This window comes from Plasmodium falciparum (assembly GCF_000002765.6).
Source record: "Plasmodium falciparum 3D7 genome assembly, chromosome: 13".
In the NCBI taxonomy this organism is placed as follows: Eukaryota; Apicomplexa; class Aconoidasida; order Haemosporida; family Plasmodiidae; genus Plasmodium; species Plasmodium falciparum.
The window spans coordinates 2624416-2638765 of NC_004331.3; the positions used below are offsets into that span (position 1 = coordinate 2624416).

General features: G+C 16.6%; 6 protein-coding genes across 6 annotated transcripts; 4 read left to right on the top strand and 2 right to left on the bottom strand.

Annotated features, from left to right (window-relative positions):
- Positions 1 to 137: 137 nt before the first annotated feature.
- PF3D7_1365700 (SNARE associated Golgi protein, putative) lies at positions 138 to 1683 on the bottom strand (the record flags this gene model as incomplete). Its single annotated transcript, XM_001350331.1, has 3 exons — positions 138 to 295; positions 466 to 522; positions 672 to 1683. The coding sequence occupies 3 exons, from the start codon at positions 1681 to 1683 to the stop codon at positions 138 to 140; spliced, it is 1227 nt and encodes a 408-aa protein (XP_001350367.1).
- Positions 1684 to 5445: 3762 nt separating this feature from the next.
- On the top strand, positions 5446 to 7027 carry PF3D7_1365800 (conserved Plasmodium protein, unknown function; the record flags this gene model as incomplete). The annotated part of the gene is made up of 4 exons (XM_001350332.1): positions 5446 to 5466; positions 5573 to 6139; positions 6463 to 6540; positions 6704 to 7027. The coding sequence occupies 4 exons, from the start codon at positions 5446 to 5448 to the stop codon at positions 7025 to 7027; spliced, it is 990 nt and encodes a 329-aa protein (XP_001350368.1).
- Positions 7028 to 8118: 1091 nt separating this feature from the next.
- Positions 8119 to 8845, bottom strand: PF3D7_1365900 (ubiquitin-60S ribosomal protein L40; the record flags this gene model as incomplete). Its single annotated transcript, XM_001350333.1, has 2 exons — positions 8119 to 8298; positions 8639 to 8845. The coding sequence occupies 2 exons, from the start codon at positions 8843 to 8845 to the stop codon at positions 8119 to 8121; spliced, it is 387 nt and encodes a 128-aa protein (XP_001350369.1).
- Positions 8846 to 10797: 1952 nt separating this feature from the next.
- PF3D7_1366000 (conserved Plasmodium protein, unknown function) lies at positions 10798 to 11073 on the top strand (the record flags this gene model as incomplete). The annotated part of the gene is made up of 1 exon (XM_001350334.1): positions 10798 to 11073. One exon carries the CDS (start codon positions 10798 to 10800, stop codon positions 11071 to 11073), a length of 276 nt encoding a protein of 91 aa, XP_001350370.1.
- A 1243-nt stretch (positions 11074 to 12316) lies between these two features.
- On the top strand, positions 12317 to 12825 carry PF3D7_1366100 (DIP13 homolog, putative; the record flags this gene model as incomplete). Its single annotated transcript, XM_002809058.1, has 2 exons — positions 12317 to 12424; positions 12550 to 12825. 2 exons carry the CDS (start codon positions 12317 to 12319, stop codon positions 12823 to 12825), a joined length of 384 nt encoding a protein of 127 aa, XP_002809104.1.
- An 850-nt stretch (positions 12826 to 13675) lies between these two features.
- Positions 13676 to 14128, top strand: PF3D7_1366200 (conserved protein, unknown function; the record flags this gene model as incomplete). Its single annotated transcript, XM_002809059.1, has 1 exon — positions 13676 to 14128. The coding sequence occupies one exon, from the start codon at positions 13676 to 13678 to the stop codon at positions 14126 to 14128; it is 453 nt and encodes a 150-aa protein (XP_002809105.1).
- Positions 14129 to 14350: the final 222 nt, after the last annotated feature.

Here is a 14350-nt window from a genome sequence, read left to right on the forward strand (position 1 = left end):
TTACTTTTATAATATTTATGATAATTACTTTTATAATATTTATGATAATTCCTTTTACAACATTTATGATAATTCCTTTTACAACATTTATGATAATACGTTTATAATAATTGTTATAATTTTTTTTTTATAATTATTTATTCAATATCTGCATTGGTTGTTGATAAGGATGCATTCATTATATTTAAATTATTTAATCTTCTTTTAGTAATTACTGAAATGTATACAATTGCAATTACTCCAATGAGAAATCCGACAAAAAGAATTATCAAATTCGTCCAATGGTTTTCTAATTCTACAAAAGTGAAAAAAATAAAAAAATATAATATAATATGAACATAATATAAATATAATATACTAGCCGAAATGATAAATATACATATAAACATTTTGGGGGAAAAAAAAAAAATAGCTAGCCAACTAACTAATTTGACTATTTTACATGAACAGTGTAAAAATAATTACCTGACAAATTGGAAATATCCTGCAAGAGCACACCAATATATACAAATAAAAATATGCCTATATGAAAAAAAAAAAAAAATAAAAGGTAATTTTTTTGTTATGGACAGAATTGTACGTGCACATAATAAATATTTTCCATATATATATATGTATTTTTTTTTTTTGTGTTTATGTTCATTTATGAATGCTTTATGTATTTTTCTTACTGGGCAAGGCTGATATAGATCCAATGGCAAAATGCTTATACTTTAAAGATGTGACTCCCAATATATAACTAACAACGGATGCTGGTAGTATAGGGGAGAGACGAATTAGTAATACAAAGGAGAGTCCATTTGTATTAATTGCTTGATTAAAGGCCATATATATTGGATAGCCCATTAACTTTTTATATATATAATTATGAATTAAATATCTTGAAATAAAAAAGCATAAAGACATTCCTAAAACATAACCTACTGCTACTGAAAAGACTGCCACAAAAATACCAAGAGCTTTTCCATAAACTCCTGAGAAAATTAATCCTGAGCCTACACACATAATTTCTACTGACATAAATAAAGGTGATAAGAATGTAAACAATAATATAAATAAAAGTATACTCCATGAGCCTTGTTTTCCTACCCATTCAATGACAATATGTATAATATTTAAGAAATTTTTAAATCTAGTAAAAAGGAAAACTACTAAAATAAAAAATAAAATAGCAAGTACAATTTTCCCTGCTATTACCATTTTTGACCTGGTACTATTACGTCGTGATGATATAAAATCTTCAGATTCAATAAGTATTCTGTTCTCTAAATTTTTATCATTATTATATTTATTTTCAAAATCATAATGTGTTTCTAAACATTCATCATTACTATCATAATTAATATTTATATGATCATATTCATTTGCGTTGTTCATTTGTTGATGTAGTGGTATTTTATTTATTAATTTAATTTTCTCCATATTTGTTTTATTCTTTTTATTTTTTTTCATATATTGAAAGTTACTTGGATTATTTGACAAGTAGTCATTATAATTATTATTATTATAAACATTATCATTATTATCACCATGTTTTACACTTGTGTCGTAATTATAATTTATTCCAGAGTTATAATGTTGATTTAAAAGTTCTGTTTCTTTTTCATTGGGGTTAAATATCGTATCATAATCTTTAGGTAGATACTCGTATTTTTTCTTCTTATGATTCTCTATATGCGCCATATTTATATAATCCTATAATATTACTACTATCTTTATCTTTAATATAAAAAAAAAAATAAAAATAATATAGGGAAAATGTTCGCGTTAATTATACAAGTTGTGTGAGAATATATATCATAAATAAAATAAAAAATATATATATATATATATATATATATTGGATCTTGAAAAAAGCAAATTTTTTTTCTCTCTCTTTTTTTTTTTTTTTTTTTTTTTTTGAATAAATATGATTGTATTTATTATTAATATGGTAAGGTTATTTTTGGTATATTTTTCTTATTTATTAATAACTGATATTCTACATTTATTTATATTATTTAATTGTATTTATTTATTTTATTTTATTTTTTTTTTCCCCTCTCCTTCAATAAATTATATGATACTTTTTTATATACGTAAATATATATATATATATATATATATATTTATTTATTTATATCTCATAAAACATGAATTACATATGATACTTATATTTTTTTTTTCTTTCTTTTTCTTTATTTCACTTTTTGGAGGGTTCTATGTTGAGAATGTAAAAAAATATAAACACATGAATGGAAAAAAAAAGAAAAAAAGAAAAAAAAAAGACTTCAATATAAATAAATACATATATATATATATATATATATATATAATAAGGTATGAATGAATATTTTGTCTAAATTAAAACATCTATTTTCTTCTATTAACTAAATATATATATTTTTTTCTTTTCTTTTTTCTTGTGTGTGAAAATATTATACATTTAAACAATATATATATTTATGTATTATCTGCTTTTTGTACACATATATTTAAAAAAAAAAAAAAAAAGACTTTTAATATATCTTTTTGCATATACATGCTTATATATATGTGGGACAAAAAAAAAAAAAAAAAAAAAAAAATGATTTAAAGGAGAAAATTATATATACACAACAAATATATATATATATATATATATATATATATATATATATACATATATTACATATATTATGTATTATTTTATATTTAATATTCATATGAATATATTCACATTTGAACATATTAATATATATATATATATATATAATAATAACATAACTATACAGCAATTTTATAAAAAGCAAAACAAATTACGTTTTTCTTTATTTACCAAAAAAAATAAAATAAATAAGTGCTATTAAATCTTATATATAATATATTCAATATAAATGCAGAAACAGAACAGAAAAAAAAAAAAGGAAAAAATTATAAAACATAATATAATATATATTATACATTTTATAAAATATATATATATATATATATATATTATAATATATTTTTTGTTTAAAAAAATAATAAAAATGAAATTATTCCAATGATATATATAATATATATATATAAATATATTTGTATATATATATATATATATATATATGTATATTTATTTATTCAAGTATATTTCATTTTTTCATCTCATTGTGTGGTTATAAAATGAATTTAAAAAAAAATATTTGTTACATAATTTAATCTTACAGAAAAAAAAGAAAAGAAAAGAAGAAAATAGGTCTTTTTTATTTTTATATAACTGTTATATTTTTTTTTTTTAGTTATAAATAAATATTATAAATATATATATATATTATTATATACTATTATTATATATTTATAATATATATATATATATATACATAATATAATATAATTAATACAATACAATATATACAACACAAATATATAATATATATATATATATTTAATATAAAATATAATTAATAATTTAAATAATAATTATATATATATAAATATATTATATATATATATATATATATATATATATATATATATATATTTAAGTACAATTTTTTTTTTTTTTATAAATAATAACAGCAATGGTGGTATATATATATATTATATATATATTATAATTTATGCAATTTTAATTTTATAGTCAAAAAATTATTTTCGTCGTAATTTAATTTTTTTCTCCTTCAATTTTTTTATACATGCCGATTTATAGATTTGTTATAACATTCAGATATAATATATATATATATATATATATATATATATATATATACATATAATTAAATATAAAAATTTGTATATATAAAATAATAAATATATTTATATTTTTATATATTTATTTTATATGTATTTATATAGAACTTTTTTTTTCCACTTTTTTTAGAAAATGGTATAATATATATATATATATATATATAATATATATGTATAATAATGAAATATTATTTTTATAAAATTACGATTAAAAAGAAGAAAAAAAAGAAATGTATTCTCTTTCTCTATAAAAATATATACATTTATGAGAGAAAGAAAACATTATAAACCTTTTATGAACAAGAAAAAAATTACAAATTGAAATTCATAGATTATATATATATATATATTATATTATTACATTTTTCTATGAAATTTTTAATACAATTGAAAATATGAAAATTTTTTCATATTAAATAATTTATAATAAAAATAAAAAGGAAAACATATGAGTCTACATATTTATTATATATATATATATATATATATATATATATGTGATTATTTCATTTTTATAATATATACTTTATTATATATATATTTGTGTGTTCTTTTTAATTTTCTTTTTGTTGTTTCATTTATATATATATATATATATGTGGGGTTGTGTTAGGATAGTTAGAAAAAAAATAAATATAAAAAGCTAAAAAGTGCAAAAAGTAAATATTTAATTAAAAGAAGAAATCGAAAAAAGGAAAAAGAAATTATAATGAAATGGAAAAAATATATTACATTTAAAAAGAATAACAGATATATTTTTGTTGTATGATTCTTTTTTTTTTTTTTTAAACTAAATGCACAAGGGTTATATTTTAATAATTTAAATATATAACTATTCTTATTTCTTCTTTTTTATTAATTTATAAATGTACGAATTTTTTATTTAACAGTAAATAATAATAATTTATTTTTATATATTTTATAATAATATAACATATTATGTGGATTATATTGAGTGTAAGTTATTTATATATTTCATTGTTACCATTATTACATAATATTATTTATGAAAGAAAAATTTATTTATAATAAATAAATAAATAAATATATATATATATATATATATATATATATATATATATATATAAATATATGTAAATACATATATATATGTATACTTTTTTTTTGACACATATATGTATATATTTTATGTATATTAAATTTTTTTTTTAAATAGCCTTTATCTAATTTTTTGATTTAAGCATAAGGCGTTAAGATGATTTATTTTTATTAAATTTAAAATGGAATAAAATATATATATATATATATATATATATATATATATATATTTAAAATGTCATTTTAATAAGTTAAAATAAGTATTATATACACATATATATTAAATAATATATTTATATTTATATCCTGTCATTTTTATATTGATCTATAGTTTTTATTTAAAATTTTTTTTTTTTTTTTGTATACCCCGATTAATTATATTTATTAAATTTAAAGGTTTGTTTTGTGTTACATATAAATAATATATATTATATATATATATGTTTATGTTTTAATATTATGATAATTTTATATTATCATGTTTTATATTTGTTATTTAAAAATATAATGAGATGTTGAATATGTGTAATCCGTTCATTTTATATAGTGGACCTCCATTTTAAATTGCACTTGAGAAATATTTTATAAGGTAGTGTTTAATTTTTTTTTTTTGTCTTTTTTTTTTTTTTTTTTTTTTTTTTTTTTTCCTTTTTAATTTTTAAAAAAAATAAAATTTCAATATATGTCGTAATGAATAATATGAAAGCATTTGTGAATAAGGTAAAAAATGAAACTATTAAAATATATGATAAGAAAGGAAAAATATATATATCAATATATAGTATGTATTAATGTGTTTTTATTTCAATTTATCAAATTTTTTTAGATACAATTTCGCAAATCGAGCGAAAGTTTAAAAGAAGACGATGAATTTTTTCTGGAGAGAAAGCAATTAAATTCTCTTCATAGTTATTTTTCTCATTCTTTATTATATTTAGAAAGATTAGAAGATGCTATAAAAAATATAAATATAATGATAAGTGATTTAAATAGAAGTTTAATGTTATTCTTTGAGCAAGAAGTACATTTGGATATAGTAAAACATGTTTCTTATATATTAGATTCTTTTAGTGATGTAAGAGAAAAGACAACTAGCCGAATTGCAAAATCAAGAGTGCTAGTTAATAATACATTAGATAAAATAAAGAAATTACAAACGTTATGTATAAAAAAGAAAAATTTAGGTTCATCTATTGATCATTATGAAAAAAAAATTAGGAAGTTACAAATGGTTCCTTCACCTAATCAAAAACATCTTGATAAAATTATTAGAAATCAACATAAATTAAATATTGTAAAAACTGATTTTTTGCAACATCATGAATATATAAAGAAGGGATTTGATATTGTTTTGGAAAATAAGACGAACAAAGTTTTGTTCGACGCGAGGAAGGTACGGGAAGTATAATAAGGCCCCCAAAAGTGTACACACACACACATATATATATATATATATATATCAATTTATATATTTATTTGTTTGTTTATTTGTTTGTTTATTTGTTTGTTTATTTGTTTGTTTATTTGTTTGTTTATTTGTTTGTTTATTTGTTTGTTTATTTGTTTGTTTATTTGTTTGTTTATTTGTTTGTTTATTTGTTTGTTTATTTGTTTGTTTATTTGTTTGTTTATTTGTTTGTTTATTTGTTTGTTTATTTGTTTGTTTATTTGTTTGTTTATTTGTTTGTTTATTTGTTTGTTTTTTTATTTATGTAGGATTTAGAGCTTCTTCTGAGTTATTTTTCGTTAATGAATTCTGTATCCCTTAAGTTAAAAGACCCCTTAAAGGAATTAGTAATAACAAAAAATATAAAAAAAATAAAAAATGAAATAAAATAAAAAGAAATATGGTATTTGGAATTTATATAAATAAATACATATATTTATATATATTTATATATATATATATATATTTATATATATATATGTGCACATATTTATATTTACTTTATTTTAGAAATTCAAGTATCAGGATGTCAAATCCGACAAGTTCCCTGTTGAATACAACTTTTTTCTGGAAGAAGAAGATAGGATGAATATTTTTGCAGATCCGAAAAAGTTTGAACATCGAAATCCTTTTAATCAAGAATTCCCACGTTTAGAAAATAAAAATTATAAACATTCGACTAGCGAAAATCATACAAATACTATAGAACAAACAAATGAGAAAAAAGAAAACGGGTTTTTTAAAATAAAATCTCTTTTAGGAGTTAATGATAAATCTGTACAAAAAGTTAAAAGTTTATCATCTCCTAATATTACACCTATATTCCCCCAATGATAATTAAAAAAGGAATATATATATATATATATATATATATATATGTATATGTTTGGATATATATTTTTTTACGTTTCTTTTAATAAATTTTAAGTTTTAAAGTGGATATATATAGATATATATGTTTAGATATATATTTTTATTTATATATGTATATTTATACATATGTCCTTATTAATTCTTCATAATAAGATTATTGTGTGTGTCAACATTATTTATATGGACATCACTGTACAACCTGCTTTTTCCCCTTCTCTAATTTTTTATTTTAAAAAATATTGATTTGTTTTATTTATAAAATATATGACCTTTACAAAATATGTATATATTATATTAATCATAATATATATATATATATATATATATAATCTATTATGTTAATATAAATGTTTTATATAATATCATTTATAATTTTTTTTTTTTTTTTAATATTTTAAAATTATACCAATGTATATTTTTATGTAATTTTTTTATATTAACAAAAAAATTCTATTTCATCATTTTATATGTTATTTTATTTCTATCATATTTTTCATATATTTATTTTTAATTTCTTTTTTTTTTTTTTTTTTTTTTTTAATAATTATTTAATTTGTTTATAATTTACAATTTATACACATAATGAACATATATTTCTAAACAGTAATATATATATGATACCTTTCATCATTATGTGTTTTTAAAATTTAATTGTTTTTACTACTGGTAATATACAATAAAGGTGTACACATATATGATGCAAGATGTAAAAAATATAAAATATAAAATACATGTAATATATATATATATATATATATATATATATATATATATATATGCATATATACATTTCAATTTATTCGAAAAAAAAAAAAAAAAAAAAAAAAAAATTTAAATTATACTACAGTAAAAATATGTTAAACATATATATGTATAAATCAATATGCACATAATATAAAAAAAAAGTAAAAAAGGAACATACATAAATGAATAAATAAATATATACATAAGTGTATATATTATTGTTAGGTATCTTTTGTCCTTTTCAATATTTGTACATGTTAAATTTTTTTAATTTTTCTTTCTTTTGATATATTCAAATTTATAATAGTTCATTTGAGTTTTTTCTTTGGTCTTAGTTGATTGGTTCTTCCACATTTTTTATTTCTGCAGTTGGTAGCTCTTGGGTGTAATCTAGCATAACATTTTCTACAAATTAATTTTTGGCAATTGTATTTTTGAGCTAGTTGTGCTAAGGATGGTTCTATGGCTCCTCCTCTTAATCTTAAAACCTGTGCACAAAAAAAAAAAAAAAAAAAAAAAAAAAAAAAAATATATATATATATATATATACATAGGAATAAATGAATTTAACATACACATAAATACAAACATATAAATAAATAAATAAATATATATATATATATATATATATATTATAAAAGAAGTAGAAGGAGTTTTCTTTTTAATATATATCATTTAATAAAAATGTATTATATTTCCATTAGGGCTTATTTTTACAATTATCAATAAAAGAACATTTACTTATTATATATATATATATATATATATATATATAAATATATATTATATACATTTCAATATATAGATATTTTTATTTGTTTATTTTACCAAGTGTAAAGTTGATTCCTTTTGAATATTATAATCTGATAAGGTCCTTCCATCTTCTAATTGTTTTCCAGCAAATATTAATCTTTGTTGATCAGGAGGAATTCCTTCTTTATCTTGAATTTTTGCCTTAACATTCTCAATCGTATCAGATGGCTCAACATCAAGGGTAATTGTTTTTCCAGTTAATGTTTTTACAAAAATTTGCATTTTCTTAAAAATAATGAAATGAAAAAAAAAAATTTAGATTCTACCTTTTTTTCCTTTTTTTTTTTTTTAAATCAAAATTTTCAAAAAAAAATTATTTATTTTTTAATAAATCATAATTTTTGAAAATTTATCAATTTTCTTTTTTTTTAATAATAAAAGAAAAAAAATATATATTTATTATAATATATGTTTTTTGTTTTTAAATTTTAAAATAAAAAAAAAAAAATATATATATATATATATATATATATATATATATATATATATATAAATGGAATTTTTTTTTTTTTAAATATGCATTTATAACTTTTTAAAAACTCTGTTATATTTTTGGTAAAGTTTTTTTCTTTTTGTAAAACACAAATATATAATAAAAGAATAAAATAAATAAATTATATTAATTATATAGTATATATATATATATATATATATATATATAAAATAATATTTTTGAGTAAATATATATTATAAATTAAATAATGATATAAACTTATATATTATATATATATATATATATAATATATTTTTATTTTTATTTTTTTTCTTTATTGGTAATGCTAAGCATAAAAAATAAAATATAAGGAGAAAGTATTGTATATTAATATATATATATAATATATATATTTTTGATTTATGCGTTTGCAAAAGTACATATCTATTATTTTTAAATAACTTTCATCACCGCATGTATTATAATATATATAATATATATATAAAATAAAAATAAATATATATATATATATATATAATTTATTTATAATACGAGGTATATAATATATATAAATTAGTAACAATGCCTTTTTCTTCATACGTATAATATTATATATATATATATATATATATATATATATATATATTATATATACATTTTTCTTTACATAAAAAAACTGTCCAATAAAAAATGTAATATATTCATACAATTTTTTTGAAAATAATTTTATACTTTGTTTTACAGAAATTTTTAAAATAATTATTTTATTTATTTATTTTTTTTTTTTTTTTTTCAAGTTTTTATAAATAGTAAAAGAACATATAATAAAATTTAAAGCAACATGAATAAAATTAAATAATATAATTATGTAATGAAATCATATGTAAAAAAAAAAAAAAAAAAAGAAAATTTTTTTTTTGTAAAAAGCATAATATTATTCTCATATTATTTTAATCATTTGAGAATAAAATATAAAATAATATTTCTATAGAAAATGTTGTTGATATTTAGGTATATATTATAAATATATGGTATTACAACATTTAATATTAATAGTATAAAAATGACATAATAAAAAGGTATGTTTTTTTTTTTTAATTTGTTGACGTAATTATAAATATATATATATATATATATATATATATATATATAATAAATATATTGTACATATGAATGTACTAAATTATATCAACAAGAAAAAAACCACTTTAAAAAATTATTATTTATTGTTATAGATTTATTATTATATTTTGATATAATATAATATATATATAATATTTATTATTTTAAATTAAAAAAAAAAAGAAAAGAAAATTATAGTATATATTGAATGCAAAAGTACATTTGTGTAAATTTATCTTTCACATGTTATAATATGTAAGTATATAATGTTTGAAAATAGGGATTATTTTTAATGGTCATAAAATAAAAAAAAATAAAATAATTTTTATACGACATTACTTATAAAATATATTTTGTTTGCATTTTCTAGTAACACACAATTAGCGTTGCTGTCCTTTTTATAATAAATAATGGTTATAGCAATTGGATTATGAAATTGATGAGTTATATATATATATATATATATATATATATATATATTTGTACAGATTTATATTATAATGTGTATATGTGATTAATATATATAGGATTTAAATTAAACATATATATTACATATATACATATATATATATATATTTTTTCATATTTATTTATTTACCTACTTTTCAATATTTATAAAATGAGTTCATTGGCTAATATACAAAATGCGAATAATGAAGAGTCACCTAATAATACTGAAGGTGAAAAGTTAGTAAAGTGTGCTACCTATATTAATAATGAAAAGGTTTATGAATGTTCATCTGGGATTTCATCAGTTGATAAAATTAACAACATTAATAATGAAAGGGTAGATATATTTATGAATAATAATAATTTAACTGAGCATATTAAGAGTATAATGGGTCACGTAAATGATTACTTCACCAAAAAAATAAATGACGAAAAAAAAAATTAATTATTCTTGAAATATATATAGTTCTTTCTTTTTTTAAAGAAGTGATAGTTTTTTTTTTTTTTTTTATGTTAATAAATGTATTATATATTTTATTCTATATATATATATATATATATATGTATATTTATTTATTTATTTATATTTTCCTTTGTTTTTTATTTATGTTAATATTTATTTGTTTATATATTTACAAACTATTAATAGACACAATAATATTATATTTTCTATTTTTTTTTTTTTTTTTTGCTTTAAATATATATGACGTCTAAAAAAAAATATTTAAAATAATAAATTTAAAAGGGAGAAATTTTTTATTTCTTTCACATTTAATTTGTATATTATATATATATATATTTCATAAATATATATATTTATTTTTTTATTCATAAGAATTTTAAATATTATGATGTGTAAAAGAAGAAAAAAAAAAAAAAAACATAAAAAAAATGCTCATAAAATTTTGGTTGTTCATAAAAGATTTTTTTTATTTTATATTTTGGCTGTAATTTTATTACGTATAAAAAAAAAAAAAAAAAAAAAAATTATGAACAGTTCAGAAAAAAAAACAATCATATATATATATATATATATATATAATTTTCATATATGTATAAAATTTATTTGTTTCACTTTTTGAATAACAAACATTTTTTGTTCTATATGGTGCATGTTTATATTCGTATTTTATAGAAACGTAAAAGGAGATATTTTACCAACTCACAAAAAAAAAATATATGATTACTTAATAGAAGGTAGACTATTGTTTTATATATATAATATACAATACTTGGTTTTTACCAAATCTGTTCGACGTGAATTATATATATATATATATAAATATATATACATAAATATTTATATATATATTTATTTATATTTTCCTTTTGAATTGTATATATCAATTTTTGTAAACGAATTTATATAATGTAAATTTGGGTGTAAATGATTTATTGAATTATATTTATACAAATAATATATATATAAAATTTTTTTTTTTTTTTTTCTTTTTTTTTTTTTTTTAATTTTTTAGTTTTATATATAACATCAATTTATGTCTACATGATAAATTAAAATGATTTCCTCTGTTCCAAATTATATAAAGAAAAAAATAAAATAATTAATTAAACATGAATTAATAAAATAAATTATATCTTAAAAAAAAGATATAATATATACATATATATATATATATATATATGTATTTATAAAAATTTGCTTTTTTAATAATCTTCTAAGTTTTATGATGGAACGTAAAAAAGCAATGCCACTAATAAAAAGTGAAGATGAACTTTCAAAATGTATTGAAATATTAAGAGTAAAAAGACAAGAAATTCATGAGCAAATTATTAAGGTAATACATTGTGTAAAAGCGTAACATATAAATATATATAAATTAAATATACATATAAAAGTGTATAAAAAAATTAATATATATATATATATATATATATTTTTTTTTTTTTCAAATTACATGAGGAAGAGGACAAAGAAAGAATGCAGAAAGAGATTGCTATGCTAAATGATAAATTGCAAGAAGTGTGTCATAGTATAGCAAAAAAATTACAAACACGTTTAGAATATGATAGAACAATAAAAGAAACATCAGCTGCCTACACAAAAATAAGGGAATCAGCTAAATCATTATTACATATTTTAAAAAGAGAAGAGAGTCATCTTGGAAATAAATTATATAGCGGAACGTCTGATGAAGATTTAAGATCCCTTAGAGAATTGAGAAATATACAAAATTGAAAGGAAAATGTGTAAAAAGAAATGCTAGGTATATAATAAAGGATATTATATATGGCATAACCCTTTATATGAATATTTAAAAATTCTTATATATATAGCAATGTTTATGGATATATAAAAGTGCGCTAAAGAACGCACCCATAAAAATATTTATTAAATATATTATTATATATGTTAGCTTTTAAAAAATATAATTAATATTACGTATGATTTTTTCGACGAGAGCAAGTGTACTCTTGAATAATTTATACGTTCATTTTACAATGGTATAAAAAAATTATATATTATATAAATATATATATATATATATATATATATTTATTTATATTTATTTATTTATATTTATTTATTTATATTTAGTTATTAATTTTTTTTTTTTTTTTTTTTTTTGTTAAAAAACTTGATATAGTGTGCATTATTTTTGTACAAAAATAAACCTCTATATGATTTCTTCATATTAATGATACATAAATTAAAATAGTTTTTCTTTTTTCTTTTCACAAAATATGGAAGAATAATGAAAAATGTGGAAATTCATTGTCTACGTATTTATCCTTATATAATATAAATAGATATTACTGATTCCCACTAAGAAGATTTTTTTTTTAATAAATAAAAAATTTAAAAGATGATTTTTTTTAACAATAGGGAAAAAAAAAAAAAAAAAAAATAAAATGTATATATAAATATAATATATACTTGCATATATTTATATTAATGAAAAATGAGAGAAAAATAAAAATTTGTAAAGTAAAAATTTATAAAGTATATATTATTCCTTTTTCCATGTAAACACAGTTGATTTATATATATATGTATATATTTTTTTTATTTTAATTTTTTGAGAAAGATGAGTAATGTAAATAAAGAAAAGAGACTATTACTTTTAATTACGCGTGTGAATATGCTGATAAATTTATTACAGACAAGATTAGCTTATCCATTAATATATCCATTTAATACTACAGCATTGAATAATGAGAAATCTCTGAATTTATATTTGGAAAAGTTAAGAAAGGAAGGAAATTTTGATGAGCAAACATTTATGAAATCCTTAGGCTTTATTACCCCTTCCATTATATGCTTAACAAAATTAGTATATATCTTAAAAGCAGGTTATTCACTTTGTAAGTACACAGGAGTAAATAATAAAATGATATATATAGAAAGAAAGAATAACAATAAAAAGGTGAACCTCTTAAATGAACATGAGAAAAAATTACATTTATTGAAACCCCAAGTGTGGAGATTACTCAAACCAAACGACGAAATGAACACGAAACATTTAAAATGGAGAAAATGAAAAAAATAATAATATATATATATATATATATATATATATATTAAGAAGGTTTATATATATATATATATATATATATATATAATAAAGGAATATTTAATTAAACATATAAAAGAATAATTAAAAGTGTTATTGAATTGTTCAGAAAATATAAAAAAAAAAAAAAAAAGAATTTAATATATAATAAATTATTAAATATATAAAAAATGAATAATATTAATATAT